This window comes from Gekko japonicus, unplaced genomic scaffold, assembly GCF_001447785.1.
Source record: "Gekko japonicus isolate JY-2015 unplaced genomic scaffold, Gekko_japonicus_V1.1 scaffold2175, whole genome shotgun sequence".
NCBI classification, from domain to species: Eukaryota; Metazoa; Chordata; class Lepidosauria; order Squamata; family Gekkonidae; genus Gekko; species Gekko japonicus.
Window position 1 is genome coordinate 203476 of NW_015160898.1, and position 17781 is coordinate 221256.

The 17781-nt window shown below is 42.0% G+C and overlaps 1 protein-coding gene across 1 annotated transcript in view; it reads right to left on the reverse strand.

Moving 5' to 3' along the window:
- The window catches only part of LOC107120989 (ryanodine receptor 2), a gene marked incomplete at its 5' end in the record, with an annotated part of 142120 nt that overhangs the window by 40317 nt on the left and 84022 nt on the right, over window positions 1-17781 (reverse strand). The window contains 4 exons of the mRNA XM_015423787.1: window positions 505-609; window positions 1648-1776; window positions 3134-3222; window positions 4734-4814. Coding sequence (XP_015279273.1) covers window positions 505-609; window positions 1648-1776; window positions 3134-3222; window positions 4734-4814 — 404 coding nt within the window. The remainder of the gene's footprint in view (window positions 1-504; window positions 610-1647; window positions 1777-3133; window positions 3223-4733; window positions 4815-17781) is intronic.

A 17781-nucleotide genomic window follows, 5' to 3' on the forward strand; every position in this document is an offset into this window, starting at 1 on the left:
ACTCCTCCTTCTCATCCCCACGTAACCTACTGACACTTTCATCACGACCACTCACTTTCAACCCACCTTCCCTTGAGACCTCTGTTTTAACAGGGTGGAGAGTGCGACCACAACCACACTGAATGACACAGACATCCAACATAAAATGACTTTGCAGACTGCCCAGTTGTTGACAATACTCCACAGACCCCTGTGTGCAACATTTTCTGGCTCACATTGTGTGACCTTGGACACTGGCTATTGTGTAACATAAGGTGTGTGAGACTTTACTTCCACATTTGTATCTTTCACTTACAGACTGCTAATATTTACTTTACCTCCTTCCAGCCTATGCATTTGTTACACATCACATCTTTCTAGATCTTGTTGTATTGCTTTCACAATGGGCTTTACTGCTAGTTTAAATATAAATCATATCACAGTAAGAAAATTAGTTCAATGTACAATGTTTATATCTTCTTTAATTAAATGCACATGATCTGTCTTTAAAAAAAAAATCTGTACCTGAGACAACTTCATCTGCATATGGGCAAACACATGAAGGAAACCAACCACTGCATCCCACAATCTGCTATGTGCCAGACTCTGTTGGTTACCTGTACAAGGTCCCTGCAGAAATTCCATCAATCCAAAAGAAGAACAGTGTTACCATGTTAAGAAGAGGAAGATAACGGTATCAAGTTCACCTGCCAGTTAACAGCCATCACATAACTGTAATTGGAATAACTCCAATGAACAAAAGAAATTACTACTCATCCTGAGCCAGAATCTCATGGACCTCTCATGACAAAGTTTCCCCATTCACTTCAAATAAAGAATATCGTTCGACATACACATATCCATTTAAGTACACAGAATTGTCCATGCATTTAAACAAATCATGAAGACATTGCAGAAGGGGAGCACCATTTACATAGCAAAGCTTCTGTACCCAGTCTACTACTATGCAAATAAGTTTTAAGTATGTCAGAATACTTCTATAGGGTTGATTCCAAAGAGGTCTTTGTGCCAGCAGAAGGTACTTCATATGCAAGTTGCAGGAGAGGAGTCCACAATTTCTGCACAGTTTTTACTTGAACAGCAGCACACTGTGCTACATTTTACACTATCTCCTGGGTATCCCCTGATTGATAGTTTGTTGGAGATACAATTCCTAGTTCTTAGAGGGTAAATTGATTTTTAAAACACAATTTGTGTTTCCTTCTTTCTAAGAGAATCTCTTCCACATCAGTTAAATGTGATAGTTTTGGCATGCACATTTGCCTAAATTGTTAAGGTGTATTATATAGTTTTTATAAAACTATGATATAGTTATGATAGTTTTTATAAAACAATAACTCCTAAACTTTGTATAAAAATGGAAAACTGCTCATTTTAAAAGCTTTGAATTAGTTCCTAACTTACATAAATGGTTGTTAAATCCACGTCAAAGGATTTAACAAAGTATACTCAATGAAACATCATCGGTTGGAAAACCATCGTGATTGCAGTCTTCTTTAAGTAATAAAGGTCATCTGAGGTTCTCTCAATCTGATGTCTCAGTGATACCTACTTTCTACATGGAAAATTAATCCCATGCTACAACCCCTATTGTTACACCCAAATACTCTTTTTAAAAAAATCTCCTGGCATGTTCTTCGGTGTTACCTGAATGTATTCTGTGAGAGTATTGAAGACCTGCTTTGCAACCTGAATTGCTTTAGAGAAATTCCTTTGTCCTTGTTCATCAATAACATCCTTTCCAGAATAATACCAATAGAAATCACTAATTGATTCCTGAAAAGATAGGAAGAAACATCAAAAACACATGGATCCAAAACTTATCACCGTAAATATGCATTTGACAAAATATATAAAGAAAGTAAAATGTTCATAAATTCCTCAGAATTACGGAGTTAAAGTTTGATTAGTTCTTGTTTTTTAGACACTGTCATTAAAATAATTATTAGAAAAACTTGGACGCTCTATGAAAATATTCACTAGCTATTTTTCATGAGATTATTCTAATCAACAATCTGACACACAGTACAAAATATCACTCAAATAAACTTACACAGAATCATAAAATGGTAAAGGTGTCACTTTGTTCAGTCCACAGCCACAGCAGAGGTGCTTTGTACAGACATTTCTTGTACCTATTGTTCAGTATTTTTTCTAACTCTCATAGAATGAGATTCTATTGCTTATATAAAACAACCTGTTCCAATGATAAACATTTCTTACTAACAACCCTGACCTGCACTCCTTCATAGTCAGTAATGCATGCAACCCTCAAGTCAAGGGAGGCAACAGAATGCCCTTGCTAGCATCATTAAAATAAGTGGGGCAGCATTCTGTTGGTATGAGAGCTTCATATCTATATCAGAGGTGTTCCATATGTAAACCACTGGATTTTGGAAACATGTATGGCTAAATGATCAACCTAGTTCTGCCTATTGCCAATTTCTTGATATCTGATAGCAATGGTAATCATAAATTTGCTTATCACAGTTAGATAACATGTGGCTCTTTCTTACATAAGACAGTTGCATTCCCCATTTGTTAATGATATACAATTGAACAAAGCAGGCCTGAGAATTTATTTTTACCAATTCAAAAAATTACTTAGTGTCACATCCTTGGAAAGATAACTGAATCACAAGAAACGTCTCCAGAAATAAATCTTGCAAACTGAAGAACAGCCAGATGGCAGGTTTGCAACATAGCTATGAGAAAGTTAATTCTAAGTTTGGAAATGCTTACATCATAGAATCAAAGGAGATAAATTAATTAGTTTTGATAGAGTCATATCAGTTTCATGTAACTAGGCCTATATAGCCCCACCTACAACATCCCTGAATCTCTCAGATATGGGTTGTGCAAGGCTATCTAATCTTTCTGACAGTGCTTTGGTGAGATTTCCAGAAACTGTATTTTATCTTTTACTCTTAAAATAAAGGGATAAAGGATGATATGTTTTCTGCTTCTGATTTCATTTGTATTTTGTTACTGTACTCCATATTTAACCAGTTCAAACCCATACACTAATTTTATTTATGATAAAGCAAAATGAACACTGATGTTATGAGACCAAGATTTATGATGAACTCTTTTCTGAACTCATTAACAACAGTTCACATACACAATATTTTACCTGAACTCTCAATAAATAATCCACAGTAGATATGATAATATTGACAGTTGTATTGTTTCCAGTTTGAGTCCTCAAGTAATTCTGAAAATCTTAGAAACAGAGAAGGAGAACGAATTAGCATTTATCTCAATCTTAAATTCCTTGGAAATTATGAAGCAGAAGAAGAAGAGGAGGAGGAAGAAGAGGAAGAGGAGGGAGGAGGAGGAGAAGGAGGAGGAGATTGGATTTATACCCCACCCTTCACTACCTGAAGGAGTCTCAGAGCCGTTTACAATCTCCTTTCCCTTCCCCTCCCCACAACAGACACCCTGTGAGGTAGGTGGGACTGAGAGACCTCTTTCGAGAACCGTTCTTGAGAGAATAGCTCTGAAAGAACTTATGACTGCCCCAAGGTCACACCAGCGGCTGCATGTGGAGGAGTGGGGAATCAAACCCGGTTCTCCCAGATTAGAGTCCATGCTCCAGACCACTGCACCAAACTGTCTGTACTGAAACATTACAATGTATGTATTCTTTCTGCTGATACCAATATATCTTTTATCAAACTTTTTAATAATGCTCTCTTTTTTTAGCATACTGAAGACTACCAGTGCTACCCTAAGCAGAGTTACATCTTTCTAAGGTCACATGTCAAGAGGTTTAGAGAAGGGTGCAAATGTGTTTAGGACATACTATGCCTTTTTGTTGCACTTGGGCCACTGAGTTTCAGTAAGAGGAAACAGGCCACTCTTGGAAAAGAATTAAAATTTAAATCCACTTTTTTTGTTCTACCTTCATTTGTATCAGAAGGGGAGTTAATATCATGACCAGTGGTACTGTTTCTTTGGACATTAGAAAGACAAACATCCCATAGTTCCTTTCAATTGAGCTAATAAAACAACCATCCAAGAAGAATGGTTTAGTTCATTATTTAATTTCCTTTTCATATTAATTCATGCCCTAGAGAAGACATAATGATTTTCAATGTTCCAATCAACACAAAAATCAGTATTAGGAATCTGTTCTCGGATATAAATGAACTAAATATATATCAGAAAAATACCTTATTGGTATTTTTCAGATATGATCAGGTTTCCTACATATATCTGGGATCTTTTGGGATAACAAAAAGGGGGTGTGGAAAAATCTCAGAAATCTTTGTGAATAACTGGGAATATCGGGAGCTGGCATTTTCAGTGTCCCAGGACTACTCCCCCCCCCCCATGTGCTTCTGTGTCTCTCAGGTCTTGGTATTGGCTTGCCATGCTGCTTTAGGTAAGATTCTGTCAGTTTCAAGTGTTTTTATTGTTTTTAAAAGTTTGTTCTTTGCTGGAATTTATTTGTGTCGAGGTCACTTTTTTGTGGATTCTTGTGTTTACATAGTTTCAGATTCTTATATTTTACATATAACCTTGGTATTCCTTGGAGGTCTCCCATCAAAATAGTAGCCAGGGCTGATCTTGCTTAGCTTCTGACATCTGACAAGATCAGGCTAGCCTGGGCTATCCAGGTTGGGGCTTGTACATTCATTAGGAATAAGTAAACCTATTAACTTTCTACACTGAGCCTTTTAAAAGGTGGTTCCTTCAAACACTTGATAACTGCCATTCAATTAACAAACCTGAGCTGTGTCCTTCACAGAGTAACTGAAGGAAACGGAAGAGGTCACAAGTAAATTCATCATCCTGCATCACTTTTTCTCCTGTGGAAAAGCAGAAGCTATATTATTTCAAAAGTTTGTCATATAACTCTTAAAAAAACTTTCCCCTCGTGTATACAGCTGATTTAGGATAAAAAAGGGACGATATAGATATAAGTGTATGCTGTAGCACTGTTTCAGAATCAAAATATAGCATATTCACTTGCAGACTTTCTTTTCATAAGACGAATGATAAAATTTAGAAATACACTACTGTTCAAAATGTGGCAGCATGGGCACGGCAACATTTTAGAAATGCTCTACTATTTGTATTCATGAACAAAACAAGCTACGGAATAAGGCTACCAACAACGACTGCCCTAAACAAGGCTTGTTCAGAATTCTTCCTCTGTTCCCTGCTCCACACAGGACCCAGAATATGTAGTGGAATTTGGTAGAATTGTGAGCACGATAAATTTAGTTATACCTGTTGAAGGCCGGAAAAATATCTTGTTGGATTAGTTGCTATAGATCTTGCTGTGTTAATAACTCTTTATTAAACAACAGGGAGGAAAATTAAAAGACCATCCTTGCATCAATTTCTGAAGCATCTGATTTTATCATCCAAAAATATAAACAAGCAAGGCCTGTTAAAGATCTACTGAACATAAGAACATAAGAACAAGAGAAGCCAATGTTGGATCAGGCCAATGGCCCATCTAGTCCAACACTCTGTGTCACACAGTGGCCAAAAACACCAGGTGCCATCAGGAGGTCCATCAGTGGGGCCAGGAATCTAGAAGCCCTCCCTGAATTAGGCTTGTTCAGGAATAGTATGGACACATGAAGATGCCTTATACTGAATCAAACCCTTAGTTCATCAAGGCCAGTATTGTCTACTCAGACTGGTCTCGGGCAGAGGTCTTTCACATCACCCGCTACCTGGTTCTTTCAACCGGATATGCCAGGGCTAGAATCTGGGACCTTCTGCATGCCAAGCAGATGTGCCACTACTGAGTCATGGCCCCTGTATAGCTCCCCAAAACATTATTCAAGAGATTAAAAAAACCAGCAACCAAATTTATAATTGTATTTAACAGGTCACAATTTTTAACGTCATCAAACTATGAAGAAGAAATACAAAACAGGGATATTTTAAATAAGGATTATCCATTGCAGTTCTAGAAGTACAGAGAGAGGGCAAGGAGTGAAAAGAGGGAACACAAAAACACGCAGAAAACTGTGTGGAGTAAAGCAGGCCACAGCTTTATTCAGTTTCTACACAGAATGTATTTAAAAAATCATGCTCACAGGAAAGACACTGTCAAGAGAGCAGGTGGTATGGGAGAGACAGACCTGGTGGAACTCTCTGCTGGAGAACATCGAAGCCCTGCGGGATTTACTACCTTTCCACAGGGCTTGTAAGGCAGAGATGTTCTCCCAGGCATTTGGTTGAGGACAGCAACGGGACACCAAGTAGTCTGGTGCTCTCAGGTCTCCTGCTCCCCCTTACCTGCCCCCCCTTAGGAGGATATGGGAAGTTGCAAATTTTCTGTTGAAATTCCTCACCACCTTGGAATAGCTTGTTTTATTTATTAACTCCGTATTATGTTTTATTATTGGTTTTAACTTAATCTAGATTATCATAAACCACCCTGAGCCATGCTCACAGGGAAGGGTGGCCTAAAAGTCCAAATAATAAATAATAAATAACAGGAAAGAGCAAGTATTGTTTAGATAAACAAAACAGGTTATCTAAGCTAGAAGCCTTTAGAACATTTTCATGTATCTGGATGTTGATATTCACTGTAAGAAATAGTAAAAAAATCTAAAGATTTAGAAACACAGAACTACCTCACACATTACTCTTTAGCTAAAATATTGCCACTGCCCATGCTGTGTATCAACGGTATTCTTAGACATATGGATGGTTTTATGTTTGCCTGAGAAAAAAATAAGTGATGTCTGGAATAAAGAAAAGTGATTTATGTACTCTCTTGAAAGTGCTTAAGTGTCTATTCATTAATGATCTTTTCTTATTCTTGGTCTCAAGTCTCCTTGCTGCTAATAATTACAGATACTACCAGTATTCCCTCTAAGCTGAGTTAGTGTGAGCTAGCTCACAGTTTTTTAGCCTTCGGCTCAAACATTTTTGTCTTAGCTCAAGAAGGATGGCTCCAGAGCAAACTAATTGATGCAGTAGCCAAATCGCTCGCTCACAGCTTTTACCTCACAAAGTAGAATTTTTGCTCACAAGACTCCACAGCTTAGAGGGAGCATTGGATACTACTAATAGCGACAAAGACATTCAATATTATAAGTTAAGGGTCAGTTGTGTTGGAACCGCCATTAAGAAGCAAAAATAAAAATCCAGTAAATTAAGTTTATTACTTTCTATTTCAACACCTTAACTCTGATTACCCTAGTTATATGTTTATAGACACCACAGCTCCTGTGGTAAATATTGTGGATGAATGGGTTTCTCCAGATCTATGTGGATTAGGATTTGTCTCTTCTTGAAGCCAACAGTTTCATTCTTCAAGGAGGAGATCCCAAGGGTCAAATAGAGAATATGCTCCCAAATTTTCCCAACGGAGATCACACACAAAGGGGTAAAAAAAACCAAGTTACTGGGAAAAGTGCACCCACTTGTTGCAATATTAGAACAAGCTTACTCTGTGCTGAAAAATTAAACTTTTTAAAAAATGTTTTTGGTACCCAAAAGTATGAACTCTTCAAAAACTGCTCATCAGAGCTACCATAGTCTGAATTGTCATCTAAAGGACAATCTGGTGGGAGAGGATAAAGATATTCTGCAATCATACCTTATAAATACGTATTTGATATATCACACTCACAACCGTCCATGAAAGATTCACTAGAGACACCTAATATGCTGCCCATACTTCCCAGAAGAAAGGTGCAAGCTTTTGTTGCTGGTAATGATTTCATTACAGACTAAATTCAATAGCACGGAATTACAAACACATAAAATATGTTCTACATTTGTAATATACAGCCATAAAAAATGGGCTACTGAAAGCATCTTTATTTTACTATCCCACCACCATTTACTAAATCATTTCAGAATTGTTTTATACATTTAACAATAACCTCGGGGTTTCTTAAAAAGTGAATTTTGTTTCCTAGCCACTAAGTCCACTAAATTCATCACAAGCACCCGAGGAGAGGAGAGCATGTGGGAAACACTTTTACATGGGATCCATCCAACAAGCCATCAGTTGTGCTCTAGAAGTGAGCAATTCTTGAAGGAATAGGAGAGGTCTAAAATTGGAAGGCAATGTGCTTCTTTGAATCAGCAATCCCTACCTGCCTTCTTATGCTTACAATGCTAGGCAAACTAACAAGGAAACAAGCCCCATCAAACCAAATACCAACCACCAGCACAACATACTTGTGGATATGGATCTTTCCTGCTGTCTCTTTCCACAGCAGTCCTTTTTATACCCAGATAGCTGACGTTAGAGGTTACCAGAATCATGGACAAATCCATGCAGACTGTAGTGCTGAAGTGAGGAGGGAAAATCAGGTGAAATTGCCTCCTTTTCCCTCTTCCGTTAAAGGTGTTAAACTCGGCACCTTGTTTGCCATGGGAAAAGTGTATTGCTGTAGACCACTGGGAAGGGGGGGGGGCTTCTGTGGGTGTGACTGGGGATGCTTTGCTGTGCAGCTGCGTAACTATTTTCTAAGATGCCTCCCTGTCTCTGGGAAGAATGCACACTGACCTTGGATGCTGTCTCTGCTTGCGCCGCTAACATAGATAACCTAACGGGTGTCTCACAGGTGGGGGGGGGGTAGAAAAGCATGAAATCTAGGCCAGCTGAATGAATGAACTGATTGGATGGGATACTGGGTTTGAACTCTATATATCTTTGGGCATTGGCACCATGTATAGAAATATTATTTCTAAATTCTCATGCCTTCTTCCTGTGATGACATTCTGACATTCTGTGTGTCTTTTCCTGTTGCAGGCCAGATGGCCTAGTGTGATTTCTGTCACTTGACCAGATGGCTGAGCCACCAAATAGCCATGCCATATAATCATGCCAGATACCCACATTCCTTAACACCTCTCTGCTGAGAGCCAGACTTGAAGGCTCCTCTGTATGGCCTACATGGGCCATGTCACATACACAATGGAGACAGCTGGAAGTTAGATCACCTGACTGCAGGTAGAGCCTCTGACTCCTTAGCCAATCCCCACACACCTGATGTGGCAGCTATGGCAACGAGAAATTGGGCACACACCCCTGCCGCTCGTGATTGGCTGATGACCACAGCTGATGGTGACTGGAATGGGGTATAACTCCGTGGTTCTTCATGGAAGATCTCTCTTGCTTCTCTTGCTCTTGCTCCTGGGACCCTGACTTTTGAAACAAAAAGTTTCTTTGTGAACTGACTGCCGGTTGCCAATCTTCTGTTATTGTGGATCTGTATCTCTGAGTAGTCCTGGATTAAAGCCCTGCACAAAATGGGATTTCTCTTCAAAATCCCTTGGTGCCTACCTGTACTGTTATGCAATGGACAGTTTTGGAGTACCTGATGCTACACTTAACTCGGTAACTATGATTATTATTAATGTGCAGTAATGGCAAATAGCCATAGGTTATAATTTTTTATCCTTTATAGTCTCTTGTTATGCTTTGCACTGAATAAAGATCATTCATATTTGTAATTGACTCTGATGCAGTAATTGAACTCCAGGGCTAAATCTTGTGTCTAAGCTGACCACAGAGCTACCATTGTGAGTGTAATTGTGTGCACCTCTGAGTTAGAGCTGCTGATGTGTTAAGTCCTAGATGCCAGCTAAGAGATTGAATCTCTGCTCTTAGGCTGGGTGGGGACCCCTTTGAAGAGATTCTGGTGGCAAACTGTTGTGAATCCTAGGAGTACAGACTGTCTCGTGGATTTTGTTTCCTGTGCTGAAATACAAGGTTTCCCTCTCACCCCTGGATTGGGCTGAGTGGGTTTAATCCTGTACACACCAAACCTTTAGTTCTGACATGAAGAAGTCTTCACTTGAATTATCTTTACTACTCAATAAACATATAACTTCTGAAAGAGTGTTGTTGAGAGTAACTTTTTTCAAGAGTATGACATAGTCATTCCTCTTCAACCATTGCACCACTGCCATGATGAGCGGTGAAGGAGAGGAAACGGGAAAGGGGACTGGGATGCAGATAGACACCTCTGCCCATGAACTCCCTGCACCTAAAGATGAGGGGAAAGATGCACAACTGAAGGAGAAGAGAGCAGCATTGAAAGAGAAGGGAGTGAGGCTGAAGGAGTCACAGCAGGACTTTGTGAGATGGGATAACCCTGACTGGCTGCTGACCCCGGGACGAGTGTGGTGAAACCGACGAGAGATAGACTGGAGGTAGGCCTCAAGACTGTTCCATGACAACCCAGACCAACTACGAGTGGCCAGAGCAATTACGGAAGAGCCGGGTCTCGAGAGGCTTAGGATGGAGTTCAGATGAGAGTTAGATGAACTGTGGCAGGACACCCGAGTGGTTCTGGAAGACCTCCCCACAGCCATATGGGAAATTTTACAGAAAGAACTACAGGACTGGCATGCTCCATGACCTGCTCCTGTGGAAGCCCCTCCTGACCAAGTGCCATCACCACTGCCTCCTCCAGTGCCCCAACCCGGACCGGGGCCTGCTCCTGAATGGCTGTGAGATGCCTTGGAAGTGACCTTCAACAGGACCACAGAAAAGCTGGTGTTCTTCGCGCTGCAAATGCGAAAATTTGGGAGAGAGTGGGGCCACACCTTTGCATCTAATGAGTATCGCGTTGACTATGTGGTGTCTTGACTGCAGGATTGGGCAGTGGATTGGTTCATGAGGCTGTACAACATCGGGGGCCTGGAGTTCCGTGATGTGGATGCTTTCATGTGGGCCCTGCACAGGCAATACAAGGACCTGCTGGAGTTGGAATGGGCGAGAACCCAATTTTGGGGCCTGAAGCAGGGGAGCCACTCAGTCCGAGAGTTTTCAGACAAGTTGAAGATGCACGTTGCCAAGCTCCAGGGGTGGCCTGAAGAAGTGCTGATTAAGTTCTATCATGCAGGGCTCAACTACACCATACTTGACAAATTGCTGGCCCAAGACAATCCCTTGACTCTGAATGGCTGGATTCAGGTGGCCTGCGAAGCAGAGAACCATTGCAACCTGCTGAAGATGTACCACCCCAAGCCGAAGGGGAAACTGAGCCATCCTCAAGGAGCTGGGGGTGACCGCGAGTAGTGGATGGAACAGGGTCTGTGCCTGAAATGTGGACCCCTGGGGAACTTTACCACCTACTGTCCCCAGGAGAAGAGCCCCAGTGGGGAAAAGAAAGAGGAGTGCTGGGGTCCCAAGAAGAGGAATAAGCCTCTTGGGAGGCACCCCAAGCCATCAAAAGCTCTCCAATTGGGAGAGCAAGAGGAACTGGAGGGAACCTCATCCAGCAAGGAAGAGCTGCAGCAGCTGGCAGAAAAAGGCTGCGACCTGCTGTGAAAGGTGCTAAATGGCAGGTCTGAAAGTCCTCTGCACCGGAAATCAGTGAGACCCTCTTCCTCCTTTTACCTGACTGTTACCGTGGTGGGTACCCACATCCAGGTGCAGGTTCTAATTGACTCTGGGTGTATTCAGGACTTGATTATCCCAGCCCTAGTGACTGGCCTAGGGGCTAAGGTGCATGAACTAGATGAGCCACTGGTGTTCTCCCAAATGGATGGAAACCCCATGAAAGGGGAGCCCTGTTGATACAGCACAGTCCACCTGCCAATAAGGGTGGCTTCCTACTGGGAGCTGCAGTCATTCATAGTGAACCCCTCTGCTAAGCTCCTGATGGTGTTGGGAAGTCCATGGCTCCAAGCCCACGATCCCTATGTGCAATGAAGTGCCGGAGCTTTATGGGTTTTGGATCCCCGTTGTAAAGAGCACACCTGGAACTCGGAGTGAGGGGAAGTGCCCCAACCTGCAGTGGAGCGTGTGTGCCTGGCCAGCAAGGAGCTGAACCTTATACTCTCTGAGTATCGGGATTTGGCCAGAGTGTTCGAAGAAGCAGAGGTGGATGAATTCCCCCTCACCGAAAGACCAACTGTGCTATTGAGATATTGCCGGGACATAAAATGCTCAAGGGAAAACTTTACTTCATGATCCCAGCTGAGAAGGAGGAGTTGTGGAGGTTTATTGATAACAACCTGGCCAGAGGATTTATCCAGCTGGCAGCCTCCCCATTTGCAGTGTCTATGTCAAATGCCTATCCCCTCCCATTCAGCAAAGACTTACTGGCCGAGGCAGTCCAAGGGCAGATTTTTGCTAAACTGGACTTAAGAGATGCTTATTTCCGGGTATGCATCAGAGAGGGGGAAGAATATAAAACAGCTTTTAACACCTTGCTTGGCCAGTTCGAGTACATGGTGATGCCATTTGGATTGACTGGAGCTCCAGGGCAGTGTTCCCTCTAAGCTGAGTTAGTGTGAGCCAGTTCACAGTTTTTTAACCTCCGGCTCATGCATTTTTGTCTTAGCTCGGGAAGGATGGCTCCAGAGCAAACTAATTCATGCAGCAGCCAAATGGCTCGCTCACAACTTTAATGCCAGGAGCTCACAAAGTACAATTTTGGCTCACAAGACTCCACCGCTTAGAGGGTGGAGTGCTGTAATGAACTTGATTAACGAAGTATTGCACAAGTATTTATATAAAGGGGTGCTGGTTTATCTGGATGATATCTTGATCTATTCAAAAGATAAAAAGTCACATGTGCATTTGGTGCAGGATGTGTTGAAAGCCCTCTACGAGAACTGCCTGTTTGTGAAACTGTCTAAGTGTGAATTCCAAAGGGAGGAACTGGACTTCCTTGGGTACCACATTTCTGGGAAGGGCCTGGACATGACAATAAGCTGGCTGGTCATTTTGGGTACCTAAAGAATTTACATCTCATCCAAAGACAATTCTGGTATGTGGGCTGATATTTCTCAATATGTGTCCTCCTGCCAAGTGTGCCTAGTGTGTAAAAGGTGGACTGGTAAAGCTCCGGGGTTGCTACAGCCCCTGGAGGCCCCAGAACAGCCATGGACAGTCATTTCAATGGACTTCATAACTCATTTACCCCTTAGTAAAGGAAAGACTGTTATACGGGCGGTGGTAGACCTGTTCTCTAAACAGGCACATTTCATTCTGTGTAAACAAGTGCCTACGGCCAAGAAACTTGCTCAGTTGTTCCTGCAGCACATTGTGAGATTGCATGCAGTGCCCAAAAAGATCATACCTGACCAGGGGTTGCGATTCGTAGAAGGGTTTTGGAAGGAAATGTTAAAGCTGCTAGGGGTAGAGCAGGGACTGAGTAGCGTGTACCACCCAGAGACTTTAGGCCAAACAGAGAGAATGAACCAAATCCTAGAACAATTTTTGAGATGCTTTTTAAACTACCTGCAGGATGATTGGGTGGACTTACTTCCTTTTGCAGAGTACAGTTATAACAATTCAGTGCACAGATCCACTGGAGCCTCCCCTTTCAAAGTGGTGCATGGGTATGAAGGAGGCCCCTTGCCCACGGTGACCATGGAGGGAACATGATCAGGGGATGTCCAGGCCTAGTGGACCAAACTGATCCAGGGATGGCCCTCAAGTCAACTCTGACCAAAGCTAAGGAGGATTACAAATGATATGCTGATAAGGGTCAGGGCCCACAATGGAACTTGCACCCTGGGGACTCTGTGTACATTTCCATGAAAACCCTCAGAGGCTTGCAGTCTGGGGAAAAGCTGGGGTGGAAGTATCTGGGACCTTTTAAAGTTGTGAAACTCATTATTAAAATAGCAGTGGAAGTAGACTTGGCGAAGAACTTACGTCACATTCATCCTGTTTTCCGGAAGTAGACTTGGCCAAGAACTTACGTCACATCCATCCTGTTTTCCATTTCAGTCTACTGAAGAACCGGGACCCTCGAAATGGAGACCTCATCCTGCAGCTTCCCCTCCCCTGAAAGGGGATTCTAAAGTAAAGAGGGGACAGTTGTACTATCTCATCAAATGGTGGGGCTTTGACCCGAGTCATAATGAATGGGTGTGAGAAGACCATGTGAAGGCCCCTAAGCTTGTCCGTGATTTCCATAAATGCCACCCACTCAAACCTGGAGGATGAGAGGCTTTGGGGGTGCAGAATGTAAAACTCAGCACCTCGTTTGCCATGGGAAAAGTGTATTGCTATAGATCACTGGGAAGGTGGGGGGCTTCTCTATGTGTGTGTGTGTGTGTGTATGTGACTGGGGATGCTTTGCTGTGCAGCTGCATAACTATTTTCTAAGATGCCTCCCTGTCTCTGGGAAGAATGCACACTGACCTTGGATGCTGTCTCTGCTTGCTCTGCTAATATAGATAACCTAACGGGTACCTTACAGGTGTGTGTGTGTGGGGTAGAAGAGTGTGAAATCTAGGCAGGCTGAATGAATTGACTGATTGGATGGGAGGGGGGCTGGTTTGAACTCTACATATATTTGGGCACTGGCATAAGAACATAAGAACATAAGAGAAGCCAATGTTGGATCAGGCCAATGGCCCATCTAGTCCAACATTGTCACACAGTGGCCAAAAATGCCAGGTGCCATCATGAGGTCCATCAGTGGCGCCAAACCTTTAGTTCAGACATGAAGTCTTAGCTTGAATCATCTTTACTACTCAATAAATATAACACTTCTGAGTGATGTTGAGAGTAACTTTGTTCAAGAGTCTGACATAAGGCTCTAATGGTAGGAAAAGGAGGAGAGGTGATTTCATCTGATTCTGCATCATTGTAATCCCTCAAGCACTGTGACTTATTCATCCATGAAAGTCCTGCTACTTCCAGCAATAACTTTTCATGGTAAAAAAGGGCTACTTGGAAAAGGAACAGTATGTGTTTGTGTCTCTCAGTGCAACTATAACCATATATTTATGATAATTTCTGCTATGTATTGATATAGAACTCAGTTTGAAAGTACTCCATATTTAACAGCACTTGCAACTTTCTCTCCTGTGTCTAATTGATAAAGTTTGACAATAAAGATCTCATACCAAGAGAATCCTCAAAATTAGTAAGATGACTAAAATGAGCCATTTTAAAAGGTTACTTACCTGTAATCAACTTTCTTCAAGTGGTCATCTACAGTCAAACATATGGATTCTGTACTAGCATAGAAGTTGCTCTGGAAAATTCTAGAACTCTAGTCAAGAAATTAGCCCTCAACTCTCTTACCCTAAGGGAGAGCTTTCTTCTTTATGCATAATTTGAATGTCAGCCAATTTCCTGTAGATTTGTGGGTGGCGCTTGGGGAACACAGGGTTTGGGAAGGGGAGGGACCTCGGTGGGGTATAATGCCATAGAGTCCACCTTCCAAAGGAACCATTCTCTCCAGGTGAACTGATCTCTGTACTGTAGAGATGGATGAGCTGTAATTCCTGGAAATCTTCATGCCCCACCTAGAGGTTGGCAACCGTATCTGAAGGGATGCCAAGTGTCTTCCCACTCACTTCCTTGAGATTATTGTCTGAAATGTAATAGAAGCCAGTGGTGGGGAAAGAGAGCAGGTTGTTATGCCAATAAAGGTCTATGCATGTATGTGTGTGTGAGAGCAGGTTCTGTGACTTTACAGATGATCCTTTAAAAAACATTGATCACATGTAAGCAACTTCTTTTTCTATTCATGGTCTCAGACTCTCTCACATCTGGGAGAGGAGCAATCTCACCTACCTGCTATGTGGCCTCTCTTCTGAAGATAAAATAGTGTGAAAATCTTGGCCAAATGCTGCATCCTATTACATCCTGATGTCTAGAGCATAGAAGGAAGATGAAAATTGTGCCCGTGCTGCATTTCTGCATACTTCCTGGAAAGAACATCTTGTAAGACGACAAGGGTGCAGCAACAGCTCTTGCCAAATATGCTTGTGTGCTTGTGACAAGTTATTTTGCCCCCGCGTAACACAAGGAAACACTGGATGCTACCCCTTCCATTGTGGGGGGGGCAGACCTTAGACCTCTTATTTAGGCTACTACAACAGAAGAAATGTTATGCTCTTTTTGGAATTCATTGATTGTATGACTACTGAAAGAGCATGCTCGTTTGACATTGAATACATGAATTGATTTTGCACTTTAATAGTATGAATGTGGAGAGAAAGACTGGTAAGAAGGAAGGAAGTGAAAAGGAGAAATTATCTTCAGAATCAGCAGGATACTAAGTGCAAAGCACAACTTTGTTTGGGTAACAAACAGTGAGGAATCATAGCAAGAAGATTCTATGATGGTAGCATGGGTTCAAGGACCACTTTGTTAGTGGTCAGACACCTCCTCTTGCTGAGGAGCAGTTTATAGCTAGAAGAAAACCGTAAATACTATCTGACTGTCTGTCTATCTATGAAAACCATAAATACTATCTGACTGTCTGTCTATCTATATCTATAATTTCAAATATCATAAATGCAATGCACTTCCTGGCCCAAAATGACACTTAATGGATGTTAGCCAGAGACAAGTCTGGACATGTAGTTTAGAAGTGTGTCAGAAAGAGCGGTGTGCCAACTAATGACCTCCTCCCCACCCTAGAGGGATGCATAATTTATCACAATGGGTCTTCCCAAGACAGATTGCCTCACATTGGATTAATCTTGTCTACCCTGAATTAATCTCATCAATGATCCCAGCCTCACTTCCCACTGCCCATTTACCCTAAGTAGACAACACTTAACACCTATAGTCCAACTCAGAAAAAAAACATCAAGCTTCTCCCAAATAATTGTTCATCTCCAGACAAACCATCAGGTTATTGCTTTTGGGACAGACACATTAGCATAGCCCCAGGGAGCATTTTGCCCTGTATCAAGAGCACCTAGCCACCAGTGTGTGTTTATGTGTTCCTAGTACCAACAGCATGCACCCCCACTTTGTCCGTTTCTTCTCTTCCCCCTGTGTAATGCTGGCCATTTTGCTGCTGCTTCTGTGGACTTACACAAGACCTGGTAATTATAGCCCTTCCCCCCTCAACTATTCCCATGTCTCCCTGTTTTTCTCTTAGCTAGCTTGTACATGTATGTGTGTGTTCTGCCCTTTTATTTATCATTTAATAAAAAGCCTTTCTGGTTGAACATCTGCCTGGTTTATTTGAGATTTCTCTTAAATAAGAAAAATCCTGGTATACATTGGTGGAGATCCCAGTTACCCGCCTCTCGCTCTGTCTCCTTAAGCCAATTCCCCCAAAAGCTGCCCTGGTAATTAAATAAATTAATTAAATAGGAGACTGCCTCTTTGGGTAACAGCTTGTGAGCCACTGTACCATCTCTGCTCAGCACATCCACACAAACAGTGCTGTGGACCAGGAAGTGAATAGATATGACAAAAATCTTGAGGTGGAGGCGCCTTTGCTTCATTTGTATTTATTGACTGTGTACAAGATTCCATGCTTTCTGCTCATTTACTTAGAAAGCGGAAATATGTGATATTGCTGGTAAATTGGCTGTAAAACTGGTTTCAAAGGGGAAATACTGGATGTAGCCAGTGTGATTGTCAGTACTAGGACTAGCATAGAATAAGGACCAAACTATATGTACGGGTTTCCTGTATCAACACAGCAACTGAAGAAAATGGCTTTTAAAAATAAATGACAGTCCAAACAGTCTAGAATGCCCAAACAAGCTCCTACCTTCCTCCCAAGCTTTTTTTTTCACACCGAAAGAGTGGTTGGGAGGGAGTTATTTCCCTGTTTTTACTATTCCACATGCACAGAGTATTCCACATCAAAAATGGAAAGATAACACCCCTCCCCAATGCTGCTTTCACATGGGAAAATATCTGGTGTGGGAGGCAGTAACCCTTCCTCCCCCTACAACAGTATTCCAAGCCCATTTGACATGTCCTTTGTTTTTTAAAAGCTACTTCCTGCAGCTGCTTTTGGGTCTAGGAAACGTGGATCCAACTCATTAAAAACCAAAACATGTGGTTAGGCCCTAAGTGGATAAACAAAGGACATTAGGCAACCAACAGAAAGG